This window comes from Tympanuchus pallidicinctus, unplaced genomic scaffold, assembly GCF_026119805.1.
Source record: "Tympanuchus pallidicinctus isolate F22 unplaced genomic scaffold, pur_lepc_1.0 scaffold16, whole genome shotgun sequence".
Taxonomy (NCBI): domain Eukaryota; kingdom Metazoa; phylum Chordata; class Aves; order Galliformes; family Phasianidae; genus Tympanuchus; species Tympanuchus pallidicinctus.
In genome coordinates, this window is record NW_026294679.1 from 3,352,453 (window position 1) to 3,366,896 (window position 14,444).

General features: G+C 50.3%; 2 protein-coding genes across 7 annotated transcripts in view; one reads left to right on the top strand and one right to left on the bottom strand.

Annotated features, from left to right (window-relative positions):
* Positions 1 to 7,947, top strand: part of FAM53B (family with sequence similarity 53 member B) — a 38,902-nt gene extending 30,955 nt beyond the window's left edge. For all 3 annotated transcript variants that reach the window (XM_052676861.1, XM_052676862.1, XM_052676863.1), the window contains one exon: positions 4,768 to 7,947. In XM_052676861.1, coding sequence (XP_052532821.1) covers positions 4,768 to 5,094 — 327 coding nt within the window. In that variant the 3' untranslated portion in view covers positions 5,095 to 7,947. The remainder of the gene's footprint in view (positions 1 to 4,767) is intronic.
* Positions 7,948 to 9,224: 1,277 nt separating this feature from the next.
* Positions 9,225 to 14,444, bottom strand: part of LHPP (phospholysine phosphohistidine inorganic pyrophosphate phosphatase) — a 68,453-nt gene continuing 63,233 nt past the window's right edge. For 2 of the 4 annotated variants that reach the window (XM_052676873.1, XM_052676869.1), the window contains one exon: positions 9,225 to 9,831. In XM_052676873.1, the coding sequence (XP_052532833.1) occupies positions 9,823 to 9,831 (9 nt within the window). In that variant the 3' untranslated portion in view covers positions 9,225 to 9,822. Of the gene's footprint in view, positions 9,832 to 11,353; positions 11,728 to 14,444 lie in introns of those variants that run through there. The other 2 variants (XR_008205044.1, XM_052676868.1) reach the window with 2 other exon arrangements.

Below are 14,444 nucleotides of genomic sequence, written 5' to 3' on the forward strand. Positions count from 1 at the left end.
TCCACAGCTTCCTTTTATACAAGCAAAGGCCAAGGAAGCTCTTTTTTCTCTGGTGCTCACATTTGACCTCGTGCAAGCATTGCCCTGCAGCCAAAGGACCCCGTTGGTCCATCTTGACCCTCACCCACTCCGATGCTGAGGCATCAACAGGAGCTGGCAGAGCCAGGAAGGTAATGAGGAAATGGAAGCTGGTTTTAAAGAGGAGGGGAAGCCAGGTGATACTTTGATATTAGCAGTCACCTGCCTTCCTGTGGCTTTGAGGGTATGGATTGAAGCACAGCACAGCCTAGGGGTTCCTGCCAAGCAGAGGAGAAGCTGGAGGACTGCATGGGAAAGCCACCACTTCCAAACTGTGTGTAACTGTGTACATTTCAGCTCTGCTCTGCCGTATGTGGGATGGAGCCATGGGCACGGTGAGCAACTGGGAATAAAGACACACATCTTTATTACCAGCTCATGGCTGGTAGGGTTGCACAATGACCCAAGTGAGTGGATCTCTCCAGCTCGTACTGAAGCGTTCAGTGTCTGCTAGGGAAAATATTTGTTCTTGGCAGGAAGTGAAGATTTCCTCCAATTATTGTTATGAATGGATATGAAGCTGGGAGGCTTCGCTGAGGCTGCTGTGCATGAGGTGGGTGATCCCTGGGCAGCAGCACCGCTCCGATCCCAGGCATAGCTGTGCTCATCCCTCCTGGATTTTGGGATTGCACCTCTCTAGCACTTCCTAGGGGCTCTGTAGCAGCAGAGCATTCCCACCGACAGCTCCTACAGCAGCATCTCATAGAGTCATGGAATCACAGAATGGTTGGATTGGAAGAGACCTTGAAGCCCACCCAGTTCCTTGGCATGGGCTCAGGTTGCCATTTGTGAAAACCCATTACAAACCCACACTATGGCTGGGGCAGTTACAGAGCTCCAACGCGAGAGTAAAGCTACCAGTGAAACCACTCTCAAAGGCAGTGTTAATATTCAAGGCTTAATCAAACTCCCCTTTTTTTCTTTATTTTTGGTCTACTAATGTGGTGTGAAGCAACCCGGTAGGATAATAGATATTTCTCAGCATGCTTGTGAAAGCTGTTTTACACACCAAGCAGAATAAAAGCAAAATTAAATGCTAAAGCTGTGGAATTTCAGTGCAGCATCCGCACAAACACTGAAATGCTGGTGTCTGTCATAAAATGAGAGGTTGGGAAGCAAACTGTGACATCCTGCACTCATCCCTGCCAGGTGTGTTGTCACAGCCGCCTGGATGCTGACAAAATGCATGCAGGGTGGCTGCAAAAAGTGAATCACTGTTTTGCAATGGAGGTAAGGGGGCAAGCAGCTGGGTGGAAAACAAAGGCAGACAAACAGCCATCCAGAGCCATCCCTACCAGGAAGAACCTCTCTCAGAGGGCAGTTCCAACATGCATGCAGCATCTGATTGTTTAATATTACCCTGCGTTGTGGAAGTGGGAGCACCTTGAGCCCCCAGAAGCTGCCGTGGGTGGGGGTGGGCTCACAGAGTTTTGGTGCTGCCTGCGGTGCAGCTGGAATTTCAGCACCCTCAAGGACGGCTGTCGGTTCTTCTTGTAGGTTTGTTTTCCAGCATCTCCTTGTCTCCAACCCAGATAAGTATCTGGCCAGAGGGGCTTGAGGGATAAACAAGGCTATAATAGAGCAGCAGAGCTGTGCAGGCTGCCTTTGCATTTTGTACCGGTTTCCTTTGAAGCTGGCATACATGATTGCTTGTGGTTTTGGTAATGAGCACTGAACACCCTCCTACTGGCTCTCCTGGGCCTGTTTGAGCACACGAAGAGCTGGGTGCCTCCAAACAGACTCATTGCTGGGGAACGAAGCAAATCTCACAGCTCAGTAATGTCTGAGGGATGGCCAGCTCCTTGGAATGGAAACTTGCTTCCGCTTCTTTCCCTTGCCCTGCTGGCCATCCCATGCCTGCAACACGGCACAGCTGGAGCTCTGCCCACCACCATCTCAATGCCTCGATAGATGCATCGCAAAAAAAAAAAAATAGTGGATGGGTTTGAGCTCCCTGACACACAACTGCCTATAGCCCAGCTCCGGATGTACAGAGCTGTTTGCATTTCATCTACCTATAACTGCCCGCTGTGTTTTTTTTCCTCCGGTATTTTGGCCGTTTCTCCCCTGACACTTCATCCATCACCAGGAGCTCTCTCTGGCACAGGCGGTGCTGGTGATGGCTTTGCAGCCCCGATGGCGGTGTTGGTTTTGAAGGCTGGGCTTGGCATGGCTCAGCCCCTTGGGGAGGCAGATGGCAGCTCTCCATAAAGTCAGCCCTGGGGAGATCAGCTTAGGGATGGAGTCGGAGAAGAACTGGTCGAGTATTGAATCTGAGTGTTGTGTATATTCCTGATCTGAATCGTGGCAGGAAACCCATTTCTCAGTCTGAAGCAATGGATGTTCTCTTTGGCAGCGCAAGCACTGGACGTGCAGGATGCCGGTGCCACGTCGCACTTTGCCATCCTACAAGAGATCGAAGCAGCAGATAGATAGCCATCAAGGCTGTGGGTGAAGGTACCCCACAGCAACAGGCTCAGAGAGTGGCTTAAAACAGAGCAGGGCAGCGAGGTGCCCGTAGCTTTGTTCCACAAAAGCATGGCGGGGCTGAGGAGGCTGGCGCTGGTCCCCTGAGCTCCTCCACTCCCTTCTCAGCCCAGGTTGTCTGCAGCATTCTGAAGAAACTGGAGCTCAGTGTGCTAATGGGAGGTGATGACAGCTCAGTAGGTAGGGCTGGGATCGCTGACAGCTCGTAGCGTTGCACCTTCACGGGGAAAATTGCAGCAATAACCTGGCAGGGTGGAAAAGAAGGTGTTTGTGCAAAAGCCGTTCCAAGCGTTTCGCCACGGGGATCACGGTCGTGCTAATATTTATTCTAGCATATGCACCAGGATCTCCTTATTTGAGGGAGATGTGTTTCGGGGAAAAACTCACAGGCCCTTATTTTATGAGGGGAAGAGTGTTACGAAGAAATGTTCCCGAGGAATTTCTCCAGCTTTCTCGCTGCGGGGGCTGCCAGAATTCAGACTGCATCCCTGGCTGCTAGGCATGCAGGCAGCAGGAGGGGAGAGAGGGAAAACCTATGGAAACTTGCACCAAAACCTATGGAAAAGGTTAAATGTAGGAGGTGAGTCCCTTCCTGCAGCTCCTTTCCCCCCAGGTCCCCTGTAAAACCTGGAAGAGAGAATTCAAGTGACTGCAGGAGCAGGTAGGGCTGTTGCTGGTTGACCTGTTGTCCTTGGTGGCCCTGTGGAGGGCAATCACTGTGGATGGAATTTGCTTTGGGCTCTTTCTTGGAACCTTTAGCTGTTCATCTGCTCCCTGCCTGATGGGGAGTGCTGTGGAGCATCCCTACACAGTCTGAGCCATGCCATAAGGTCTTTGCTCTGGTGGTTGGCTGGTGACAGTGGATTCCAGCTTTGCAGCTCATTTTAAGTTGTCAAGAGCTCCTTATTTTCGTAAACAACTTTTCAGGTGCTTTCTTTAACATCTCATTTTCTTCCTCTCCCTCAGGGGTTGCTTTGAATGCTCCTCAGACCTCTGGACTGCTGCAGAAGCCTAACTTCCTCTTCTGAGCTGGTGTTAGCAGGCAGCTTTGGGAGAGGCTCATAGGAGCCCTGAGGTTAGCAGGGATGGAGGAGAGGCTCTGCATGGTGCTGATGCCAGGAGGGCTTGCACCACCTTGCACTAAGCTTCTCTCTTTGGCCAGTACAGAGGACTTTGATGCTTCATTTTCACTGCATTCACGACTCTTCTCTGAATTGTGTCCAAGCTTGGAAACAAATGGAAATAAATGTTCCTTGAGTGCCAGGGCTTTGTTTGTGGAAGGGATTTGCTCTTCTGAGAGTGCTGTTGACTTTCAAGAGACTTAGGCTTTCAAGTGCCTAAATCACTTTTGGAAACACGCTTGTGAATTTTTCTGAGGTACTTAGAAAATACTTCTCATGTGTCCTCAGGCCTCCTGCAAGTTCTGTGTTAATTACATGTTGTCCATTAACCATAGCTTGCAGATCTCTGCTTGAAACTGTTGTACACCCAGCCCCTGCAAGGCAGAGCACATGGAATGACAAGGTTGTGTTAAAAACAGGGAAGGGATGAGCTGGGGCTGCGTACCTGTGATGTGCCCTGGGATGGGTGAGAGCCACAGATGGCACTGATGAGAGGGAGCAACCCTTATCTTAGAGTCATAGAATCATAGAATTCTTTGAGCTGGGAGAGACTTTCAGGGTCATCTAGTCCAGCTAATCTTTGCAATGGCTTCTTGTACGCTGTGCTTCACTAGTGCAGCACCTGCTGATTATGAGGCAAGTAACTGGAGTGCAAAGTAGCTGCGATTTCAGCCTGAGTTTCTCAGGAGATACATCAAGGGACGATTTGGCTTCATTTAGAGTCTGGGGTAAGTTGTTTTGGTAGTTACTCCCAGCTTACCTGGATATGAAAAGTACAAGAGAATTAAAAGCCTCAGGCAAGTGTGCTGCATTTTGCTGGTGTCATGGATCAGGATGTTGGGAGCAAGGCTGATCTTTGGGTAGCAGGAAGTCCCCAGCAGGCAGCAGCAGCCCTCTCTGTCCTCCAGCTTTGGGTTGACCCGGACTCTCAAACGAAAGCCTTGGAAACAGCACAGAGATTTGCCTTCTGGAAGGAGCACAGAACGCCTGAGGAGCTCACCACAGAAAGCCACAAAGTGGTTTTTGTTGATCCTTTACACCCTGCACCCATCTTAGCTCCTCTCTCCCCTTCCTTCCACAGAACCGCCAGACCTTCAACAGCCTTAGCAGCCTCAGCAACGCGGCAGAGGACAACACTCAGCGGCTCCCCACCACCCAACCATGGACCACAGCCCCCCACTCCCCGGAGGTGATGCCGGGCAGGACCCCCGCCTGCACCCCAGTGCCAGAGCCACGCACACGGGGCGAGGAGCGTGGGGCGAGCCGGGACGACCTGTCCTGTGAGGAGTCCGATGAGGGTGGTGGGAAGGAGGAGGATGGGACCCCGTGGCAGGGCGGTGGGGCGGGCACCCAGAGCCCCTTCCAGCTGGATGGAGAAATAGACATCGAGCAGATTGAAAACAACTGAGGACGAGGGGCTCAGCGTGCTGGGGTCTGGGGCTCCGGTGGGGAAGGGTCCCCTGGGGGTCAGCGTGGGTTGTGCCGTGCTGCCTGCGTCCCCCTGCCAGCTGGAGGGGATGAAGCAGCTTTGCCAAAATTTCATCAGGTATTTAGAGCAATTTTGTGTGTGCGTGCGTGTGCGTGTGTAAATCTTGAAACTCTTTGTAACTACTGTAGCCGGATATCAGCTAATTTGGGAAAACCGCCTGTCAGAACTTGGAGACCAGAGGGATGGGGATCACCAAACAACGCTCATCCATCAGTGAGAAAACAACTTCTGCAAATGTAGGATCGCGGCTGATGGATCCAGCCATGGCTTCCATTTCACACATGTGGTTGTTTGGAAAGCAAAAGGAAAAATAAACCACCCCTGGGGAGGACTGGAAAACTGGGGGAAGAAAGAGAAGGTCAGCTGAGATTTGCCAACCGTGTGGTGGTGGGGCCGGGCTGGTGGTGGGGCAGCTGCAATGCCCAGAGCCCACGCTGATCCTCCAGCCCCTGGCTGTGCCATCAGATGGAAACCACAATTTTTGCTGCAAGTTATTGATGGTAAGGGCTGGATCATTTTTTTAATACAGATTCTTAATTTTCCTTTTCCTGATGAGGATCCAGCAGCGCTCGGCCCCTCGCCAACCACCGCGTGGCTGCCGCACTCTTTTTGCTCTGACTGTGAAGTGGATCCCTGTCCAGTGCCATAGGATTACTTGACAAAAGTAAGCTGTCAAAATGCTGAAAATTCAGGTAGCAGCACTGAAAGCTTTTCCTCTCTCTGTGCCTTGTTGAAGCACAGATAAAGCAGTGACCATGACGTTTGTACGAGATACGCTCCTCCATGAAATAAGCTGTCTGCTTGCTAACTGGTTTAGAAGGACACGTCCTTATTTTTTGGTCCCCTTTTGTTTAAATCTCTTGGAAAGCCGTACGGGCGGCTTCCAGCATCTTCTGCAGGTTCCTTGGGGTTATTTCCCAAGTTCTGCAAAAGCACAAAGGGAAAATGAAGCGATAGATCCCAATGGATCCCAACCCCTTCAGCAGGGGTCCAACACCCCATTGGGAGTCTGCAAGCCAGAAGAGGCTGAGAGCAGCCGACGCAGGTTTACCGATCCCTGCCGTTACGTTACTGCACTTTTCCTGCGGGGTTTTGGGCGTTCCCCCATCCCATCCACTCATAGCTTTACGTCTGCTCGTGGCCGCGGTCAGCTCAGCTCCCTGCAGAGCGGGGCCGGGGCCTTCTCCTGCTGGGGAATCCTCCATCTCTCTTCAAGTGTCTCTCAATGTGTTGTTGAAAACAACCCACGCTGGCTGCACACCCCTCGTGGGAGGCCCACAGCCCAGCGCTCTACGAGCCAAGGGCCTTTGGGACGTGGCGTCTGCCGGCCCGTATCCCCAGGAGCAACGCAACCATATTTTGGCTTTGAGTCTTCCTGATGTCCCAAACCCCCATAACAGCCCCGGGCTCCCGCAGAGCTCAGGGCACGCTTGCCTATGCACACGTGGGGCTGTAACAAGGGCTCTTTTCTCCCTCCAAGGGCTGCTACCTAGGACATGCTCACCCCATGCAGTAGGACGGTGACCGAGCGGCCGCCGGCTGTACCTGACACAGACGTAGCATACAGTTTACATACAGCACAACCCGTTTGCCTTACTAAAGATGCTTCTCCAATGAGTAATGGCCTTATACCGGGCACATTAGCTTAGACACAGACTGCAGTGACGGTTTGTAGGCCACAGTGGTGTTCTGTTGGGTGTTTCTCTGTTGGTTTCGTATGATTTCATGTACTTGTTTTCAGTTTGAGAAAGCCTTACTTAAAAAAAAAAAAAAAAAAAAAGAAAGAAAAAAAAATCTCTCTCTCTGTAGAGGTAAAACAGTTGTGGATTTATATATATATAAATATATATATAAATAAAAAAAAATTAAAAATATTAAATATAATATAGTACGTGCCTCAGATCCAGGGGACATCCTGTTGATTGTAGTTAGATGCGGTGCGAGTTCCGTGAGATCCATTGCAGCCCAGGGGCTCCCAGGGCTCCACTGGTTGTTAGAGGACCTCCCTGGGGACCCCTGCAGCAAAGCCCTGCCAGAACGTGGTACTGCAGTGCAGGTGGAGGCCTTTGCTTGCAGCTCGCAGGCTTGTGGTTGTGAAGATGCCCGTGGCTTGTTGAAGGCTTGACCCAATCCGACAGCTTCAGGATGACAGCAGGCCGTGGCATCAGCAATAAGATTGCAGCATTAAGGAAATAAAGGGTTTGGATAGAGAAACGCTTAGCACCGGTAACACACGCACGTGTTTCGAGCCTGTTCTAAGGAAGATTACATCTTGGACAAAAAGATGGGAAGAAGTGTTTGTAACATAGATTGTAATTTTTTCACGTTATAGCATAGCCTCCTTGGCCAATACAGTTGTGTTTTCAGTGCTTTGTTTCAAAGCTCCTGGCTGAACAGGATAACAGACTGATGTAGGATATTCTAGGATTGTAGCAGTGCTTTACGGAGTTTTATGTTTTCGATGTGGAAGAAATCAAAAGAAGAGGATGGCCAAAAAAAAAAAAAAAAATCAACAAAAAAAAACACAACAAGAAAGAAATACGGCAACAACAACAACAAGCCTTCTGAAGCTCTGCCCTGTCGTAGCAACGTCTCTGCACACTGCACAAGCGCAGAGGTTATGTGTGTGCCCAGGCCATTGCAGGTGGCCCCGGGGTGGGCAAGAAGACTGCTGACCTGTCCCCTCTCCATGACTTGATTGCACTAGAGCAGCTCAGTCTCAGGAAATTGCTTGTTACTTTTACTGTGTAAATAAAGCTTCCTGGTTCCATAGCCCTCGGCCCGGCCGGCGTCTCGCCTCTCTGTGCTCCCACGCGCCGCTGTGGGTCGGAGCTCTCGTGGTGGTAGGAGAGCTCATCTGTGGGGCTGGGGGGGAGCTCTGTGCTCTGATGGTGCTCAGAGAGGCGATGGGGAATCACAGAGCTGAGTGCCAAGCAGTGTCTTTGCTTTCTTGTTTAAGGTCAGAGGTAATCGTAGAATCATAGAATTGCTCAGACCTTCGAGACCATCAAGTCCAACCACAACCTAATCACACTACCCTAACTTTAACATCTAATGATGTTAAAGTATGAAGCTGAGCAAGGCAGGAAGCCCAGGTAAAGGCACACAGGGCCTCTGTTATCTGTGGAAGTCAGACAGTGTCCTACAGCCTGTGCTCTGGTCCTCACCTTCACTTATTTCTTAAACCAGAAAGCAGAACGGCTGCGTTTCCTTAAGTGAGCAAACAATCCAAAAAGTTTGTCTGCCTAACTTCAACCTGACCAACAGGCTTAGCAGAACAGAACAAAAAGGAAGAATTACAGGATAAAAAAAGAAATCATCAGTGACCCACTGCAGCACTAATGCTGGACTGTGGCTTACAGCATCCTCCACGTGTGTGTGGATGCATATGGAGCTGTAGACTTTGGCTGAACCACTACCCTGAGGGTAAAAGATAGAAAAACAGAACAAGAGACACCGCTAAGGTCACTTTCCCAGATGTAGTTTGTTTTATTGCACTTGAACTCCTAGCCCACATTCCCTCTCCTGTCCCCAAGGGGTGCAGCCTTTGCAATGCACCCGGTACAGAAACACAGAGCAGTGCATCGGTGCCTGGGGTCACCTTAGCTCTGAGGGCTGCTGGAAACCGAGCTGGAATTGTCATTTACTGCACTCAGACAGCAGTAGCTGGATGCAGGCAGCATGCTGTACATACACACACGTGCTCTTTGTGTTTAAATAACCTTTCTGTGGTCCCACAGGAGGCCAGAATCCACGTGGTCTCATTCCATTCCACTCTAAGGCACAAAGTCTTGCCTAAAATCCAAGGGGTGCAGAGCTGCTGACCGCACTTGAAAGCTTTTGACTTTAAAAGGTTGCAGACACAATGCAGAGGCAGTGACGGTGGGGAAGCCATCCCAAATCTGTAATTTTCTCTGTTTGGAGTGAGCAGCCCTGCCTGCTCACCAGGCTGCCCTGCAAAGGGAAGGAGGAACCATAGGCCCCTGTTGGAGATGTCCGCTTCAAACCCTTCGGGGGTGCTGATCCAATGGAACACAGCAACAACGGGATTAGATTCACAGGACCATGTTTATTAAGGACATAAAGACACAATTATTCCGTGATTTGTCACAGCATTCCTGAATTCCTGCCCTCTGACTCAGGGCAGTGCCAGAGAGGTGCTGGAAACCAGGATGGAAACACAACCACAGCCTTGCCCAGCATGCTCTGACAGTCCCACAGGGTTTTTGGGATGCCCATCGGATCCCATCAATGCACTGTAGAAGCACACCAGTACCCAGCCAAACCCCGCAGGATGTGACTGCTCTCCATGCCCCTCAGAGTCATCCTCGTCCCTAAAGGGCTGTGCTGGCACTTGGATGGCACTGAGGGGAAGGAAGCTCAAAACGCACGCAGAGGGTTTGGTGTTCCCTTTGTGGAGGTGAGTCTTGATTTAGTCCCTTGGGTGAACAATTCAGAAGCACGGGTGTTCTGCACACCAGGGAGACAGAGGATGGAGCAGCTGGTGGCCATGCCACATGCAAGGCACCATCCTGGCCCCTTAGCTCTCTGTAGCACCATTGCTCCTACATCTGGCTGAGGATCGTGTCCACCGCTTCGGCCAGGTTGTTCACATAGGCATCAGGCTTCACCTGGGGGTGGTTTTCATCAGAGGGCCTGCAAAGGAGACAGAGGGGACGATGAGTGAGAGCAGCCTCCTTGCTGGGTCCTTCTGCTGCTGCCCACAGAGCTCGGCGGGGCTCAGGATCCAGATGGAGCCCTTGGCTGAGCCTGGGTCTCACTTGACTGCAAGCCTACAAACCTACAAAGTTATGCAAACAATTCCTCTCCCATGTTTTGTTTTGTTTTGTTTTGTTTTGTTTTGTTTTGTTTTTCTAGAAATAGGTAAGGAAAGGAAGAATCCACTTCTGACCTAGAAACAAGCAAGGTCTGCACACAGCTTTAGTGAGTGTGGAGGATCTGCTGGGGTTGAATTTTGCAAATCCAGTGGTGGTGGTTTCCATCAAAAAGAGCCAGACTTGTGGTCACCACCATCAGCACCCCGGAGCAGAGCAGCTCAAAGCCATGCTCACCAGGGATTTAACTGAAGATAGTGGCCTGCAGATGCACAATCCCATTTCACTGATTCAGCAGCATTTCTGGCTGAGAGAGGCAGAAAGAGCCTGGGTCAGTTTCCCAAACCTCACAGCCCTGTTATGGCCCTGGGGCTGAGAAACCCAACAGCTGCTGAACAGAAAACATATGTATTTCATACGCTTAATGCCTTTCCTTTGGGAAAGACTTAGAGCCCTCATGTCCAGCTCCTGTCACTCTTGGCTCCTGTCAAGGCCATTTTCCCAGCAGGGAGCGTGCATTTCCCACTGGATGTGTGGGTGTCAGAGATGATGATGATGAAGATGATGATGATGATGATTACTATTATTATTAATGATTTGCAGAAGGTGTTGAACACTCGCCTGTCCAAGTACCAAGCTATTTCTCCAGTTGCAGCAGCGCACTCCCCAGCGCTATTTCCTCTCTGCTCGTTTCTCAGCTGCCCCTCACAACAGCAGAGCCCTTCTGTGGGTTTTGCATGCTAGAAAGCTGCATTGTGCAAGAGGAAAACTGAAAAATGCTCTCCGTGCTCCTGGGGTCACCTACACATGGCTCTGTGAGCAGCCTTTCATATTGCATAGAATCATAGAATCATGGAATAGCCTGATCTGAAAAGGACCGCAATGCTCATCTAGTTTCGACCCCCCTGCTCTGTGCAGGGTCACCAGCCACCAGACCAGGCTGCCCAGAGCCACATCCAGCTTGGAAATGGTGCTGCCTGGAAATGGTGCTGCCATTAAATCTTTTTATTGAAGAGATGAAAGGTTATTCCACAGGTCTTTCTTTCATTCTCCAAGTTCTACCTTGTTCCAGGGCTGAAGTGTGATAGGAGCCACAGTGAGGAGCATTTTTAGGTTCTCCTCAACCAAAGAAGAGTTTTGATTGCTGAAGGCAAAGCGAGTTATAAAATACTATGGAGAAAAACCTTAAAATACAAAGAGTAAAAATCCTGTGCACAGGGCCTGTGAGTCTTTTATGACTACAGAAATGCCAGTATGGTAAAATACTTCTCTTTTTTTTGGCAATAATCCTTAATCTCAGTGGGGATTCAAAAAAAAAGTAATGAACAAAACTTCTCTCCATCTTACACCTTGAAAAATATTTATTTCCTTTCTTATACACCCATGTGCTGGGAAGGGGTGGGCACAGAGATACGCAGATTTATCAGCTGGAACGGAACGAACAAGGGAACAAGGCTCTGATAATGCAACCCTTCCTGCAGATCAGGGCCAGGCCATGTGCATGCTGTTGCCTGGCTGCAGAAAGGACTATGGGCTGGACTGCATCACAGGGCAGAGTCCTGGAAGAACACACTCTTCCTTGCTTGTCCCAGGGCTGGGCCCCCATCAGTGCCATTCCTGGAGCTGTTTCATGTGGTCACTGCCTTGGTCTTGCAGGACACAGCTGTGAACACGTGGCCAAGCAGCTCTGGGTTTTTCCCTTGGCTCTTTTATGCATCTGTCAAAGGGAAACTGCGAGCAGTAATTCTCAAACAGCAGCGCCAAGAAGCAATGCTCCAAATGCAGACAAACCAGGCTTGTTAGAAATGAGGCAGAGAGGCTGTGCTATGGAACCATGGGGATCTGGTCACTGAGGGGCTGCAGAACGAACAGGGATGGTGGTGAGGGGCACTCCATCCCCTTCTGGGGCTTCAGGCATTTCTCCAGCTGAAAACACCAAATCAGGAGTTTTGGTGCCTTTACATCTGCTCCAGCACTGATGGCTCTACAAGAACCCCCACCCAGGGCCTCCAGGGGTGGGTGGGAGCTGGAGGTTTGGCAGTACTCCTGTCCATCAGGGCATCCCTGGGGCATGACCAGCCTCTTCCTCCCCCCAGCCTATGGGTCAGTGGTGCAGGAGCCCAGCAGTTCCCTATGGCCCAGGTGCCAGATCCCCCATGCATCCTGGACATGTTGGTTCAGATCAGTGCTTCAGCTCCAAGGGAACAGCAGGAGCAGAGAGTTGGCTCTGCCGTATCACCTCTTCACACAGTGTCTTGGGGAGAAGACCTCCTGCATGGGAGCAGGGCTACCAGCAGACAGCTGGCTTCCTCCTGCTGAAGCACAGAGCCAAAGCCCGGATCACAAGGCAGAGAAATTCTGCAGAGGGTCTTTCTCTGTCTGGGTCAGACTTCTCCAAGTTTTATAGGCCACTTTCCATAGGTACATTTCTGCAAACAGAAGTGTAAATGGAGGTAGCATTTAGGACTGGGATGGCCATGAAAGCAGCTCCATCACTCGGATCAACCCAAGGCCTGTACAAACTTGACTTTGGAGAGGAGCAGATGGGAACTGATCAACACACAATCGCTATCGTGGATTAAGATCAGCTTTTGTGTAGTCCTTTAAAAATAGGGGTGGGTAGGAAAAACAACAGGCAGGGCCAGAGCAAGGCACAAAAGTTAAGTGGAAAAAGACAAATGATCTTACATTCCAGTGTGCAAGGCTGCAGTCATTTGGTCTGTAGTTCTGCACATCCCACAATCACTGACCTTTCCAGCAAGACAGCAAGGAAGGATCACCCACCAAAGCTCCCTGTGTTTGCACAAGGAAGCTCTTTGTGTCACAACATAGAATTCCTGCTAACTCCCCAATTAAGCAGCATACACTCGTGCTGCATAAAATTAGATAAATAGATTAAAACCATTCCTCCTGACAACGTATTCTTCAGGGGCTCTTAGCACGGCTGTAAAATATGTGAGATGGAGTTTAACAAGATTTTCTTTATGAGGAATGTAAACAGACACTGTTAACCTTTGCTGGTGTCTTTGGACAGATGCAATAATTTCAGTCGGTGCTAGGAGTGAAACTCTCGCTTTCACTGAATGTGCAATTTAATCAGTTCAGCACTGAAAGCCTAAATAAATCACAGTGACTGACAGCACACCGACGTGCAGCTGATGGATGTCTGTGCAGCACATTTCCTGGTGTTACGGTGGGAGCCAAACCAGCACGAGAGGCACCTGGTGAATGCACCGTGGGCTGGAACAGGTCCCAGAGCTTCAGGGGATGGTGCCTCATCCCTCATGTCACAGCTAGATGTCCCTCAGAATGGAAAGAGAGGATTTTCTGGTTCAGACGCCAGTTTTTGGAGAGCTGCTGCAATGGCTTGCATAAAATTATTGAATTACAGAGTCATTCAGGTTGGGAAAGACACCTCAGATTGCCAAACCCAACCCCAGCCCAACCCCACCATGCCCACTGCCCATGACCCTCAGTGCCACATATCCACGGGTCTGGAACACCCCCAGGAACCGTGACCCCAGTGCAGCTCCTGTGCCTCTGCATTACCTTGCTTTCTGAGAAAGTTTTTCCTAAAACCTGAGACTCCCCTGGCAGTACGTGAGGCCATCACCTCTCATCCTATCGCTGTTACCTGGGAGCAGAGGCTGACCCACACTTTGCCACGGCCGCCTTTCAGGGAGTTGGGGAGAGCAATGAGGTCTTCCCTGAGCCTTCCTTTCTGCAGACAGAACCACCTGAGCTCCCTCAGCCACTCTGCATAAGACCTGAGTTGCAGACCCTCCACAGTTCTGTTGCCCTTCTCTGCACACGGTGCCTCACCTCAGTGTCTTTCTTGTGATGAGGGGCCCAAAAAAGAACACAGCACTTGAGGTGCTTGCAGAGGTGGACAAAAAGTCCCAACCACAAGCCAAGGAGCCAAGGATGCCTTCTGCATTGCCACAGCTGCTGTGCCATTCTCCCTGGCCAATCAGCTGCACAAGGAGCACAAGCCCATGCTGGAGACTTGCAGCAACCTCCATCTCTCTTACCTCCCAGAACTGTGCACAAAGCTAATTGTGTTTAATTGCAACTCATTGAAATTCAAGCATCCACCAACAGGTAGAAATTAACAGCCAAATTGTTTGCTAACATCTGAGGGAAGTCTGTGGGCTCGCCTCTTAATTGCTCCCATTTATGTAAAGCTGCTGCAGTTCTATCTGAGCAGAGTAAACCTGCTTAGGTACAGCACTTCTCTGGGCAGCATTGTGAAGAAGGTATTTGTAACTTCTGTGCAATATGTTGCTAGGCCAACTGATACAGCTAGAGAAAACAGATAGGTCTTCTGCAAATACAACCCCTTTGTCTGGTAGGGTAAATGGGAGCTGAGATTTATTGCTTTAACTCTGCTACCTGCATCAGAGCACCTGTGCAGCTGTACCAAGGGACACCCGT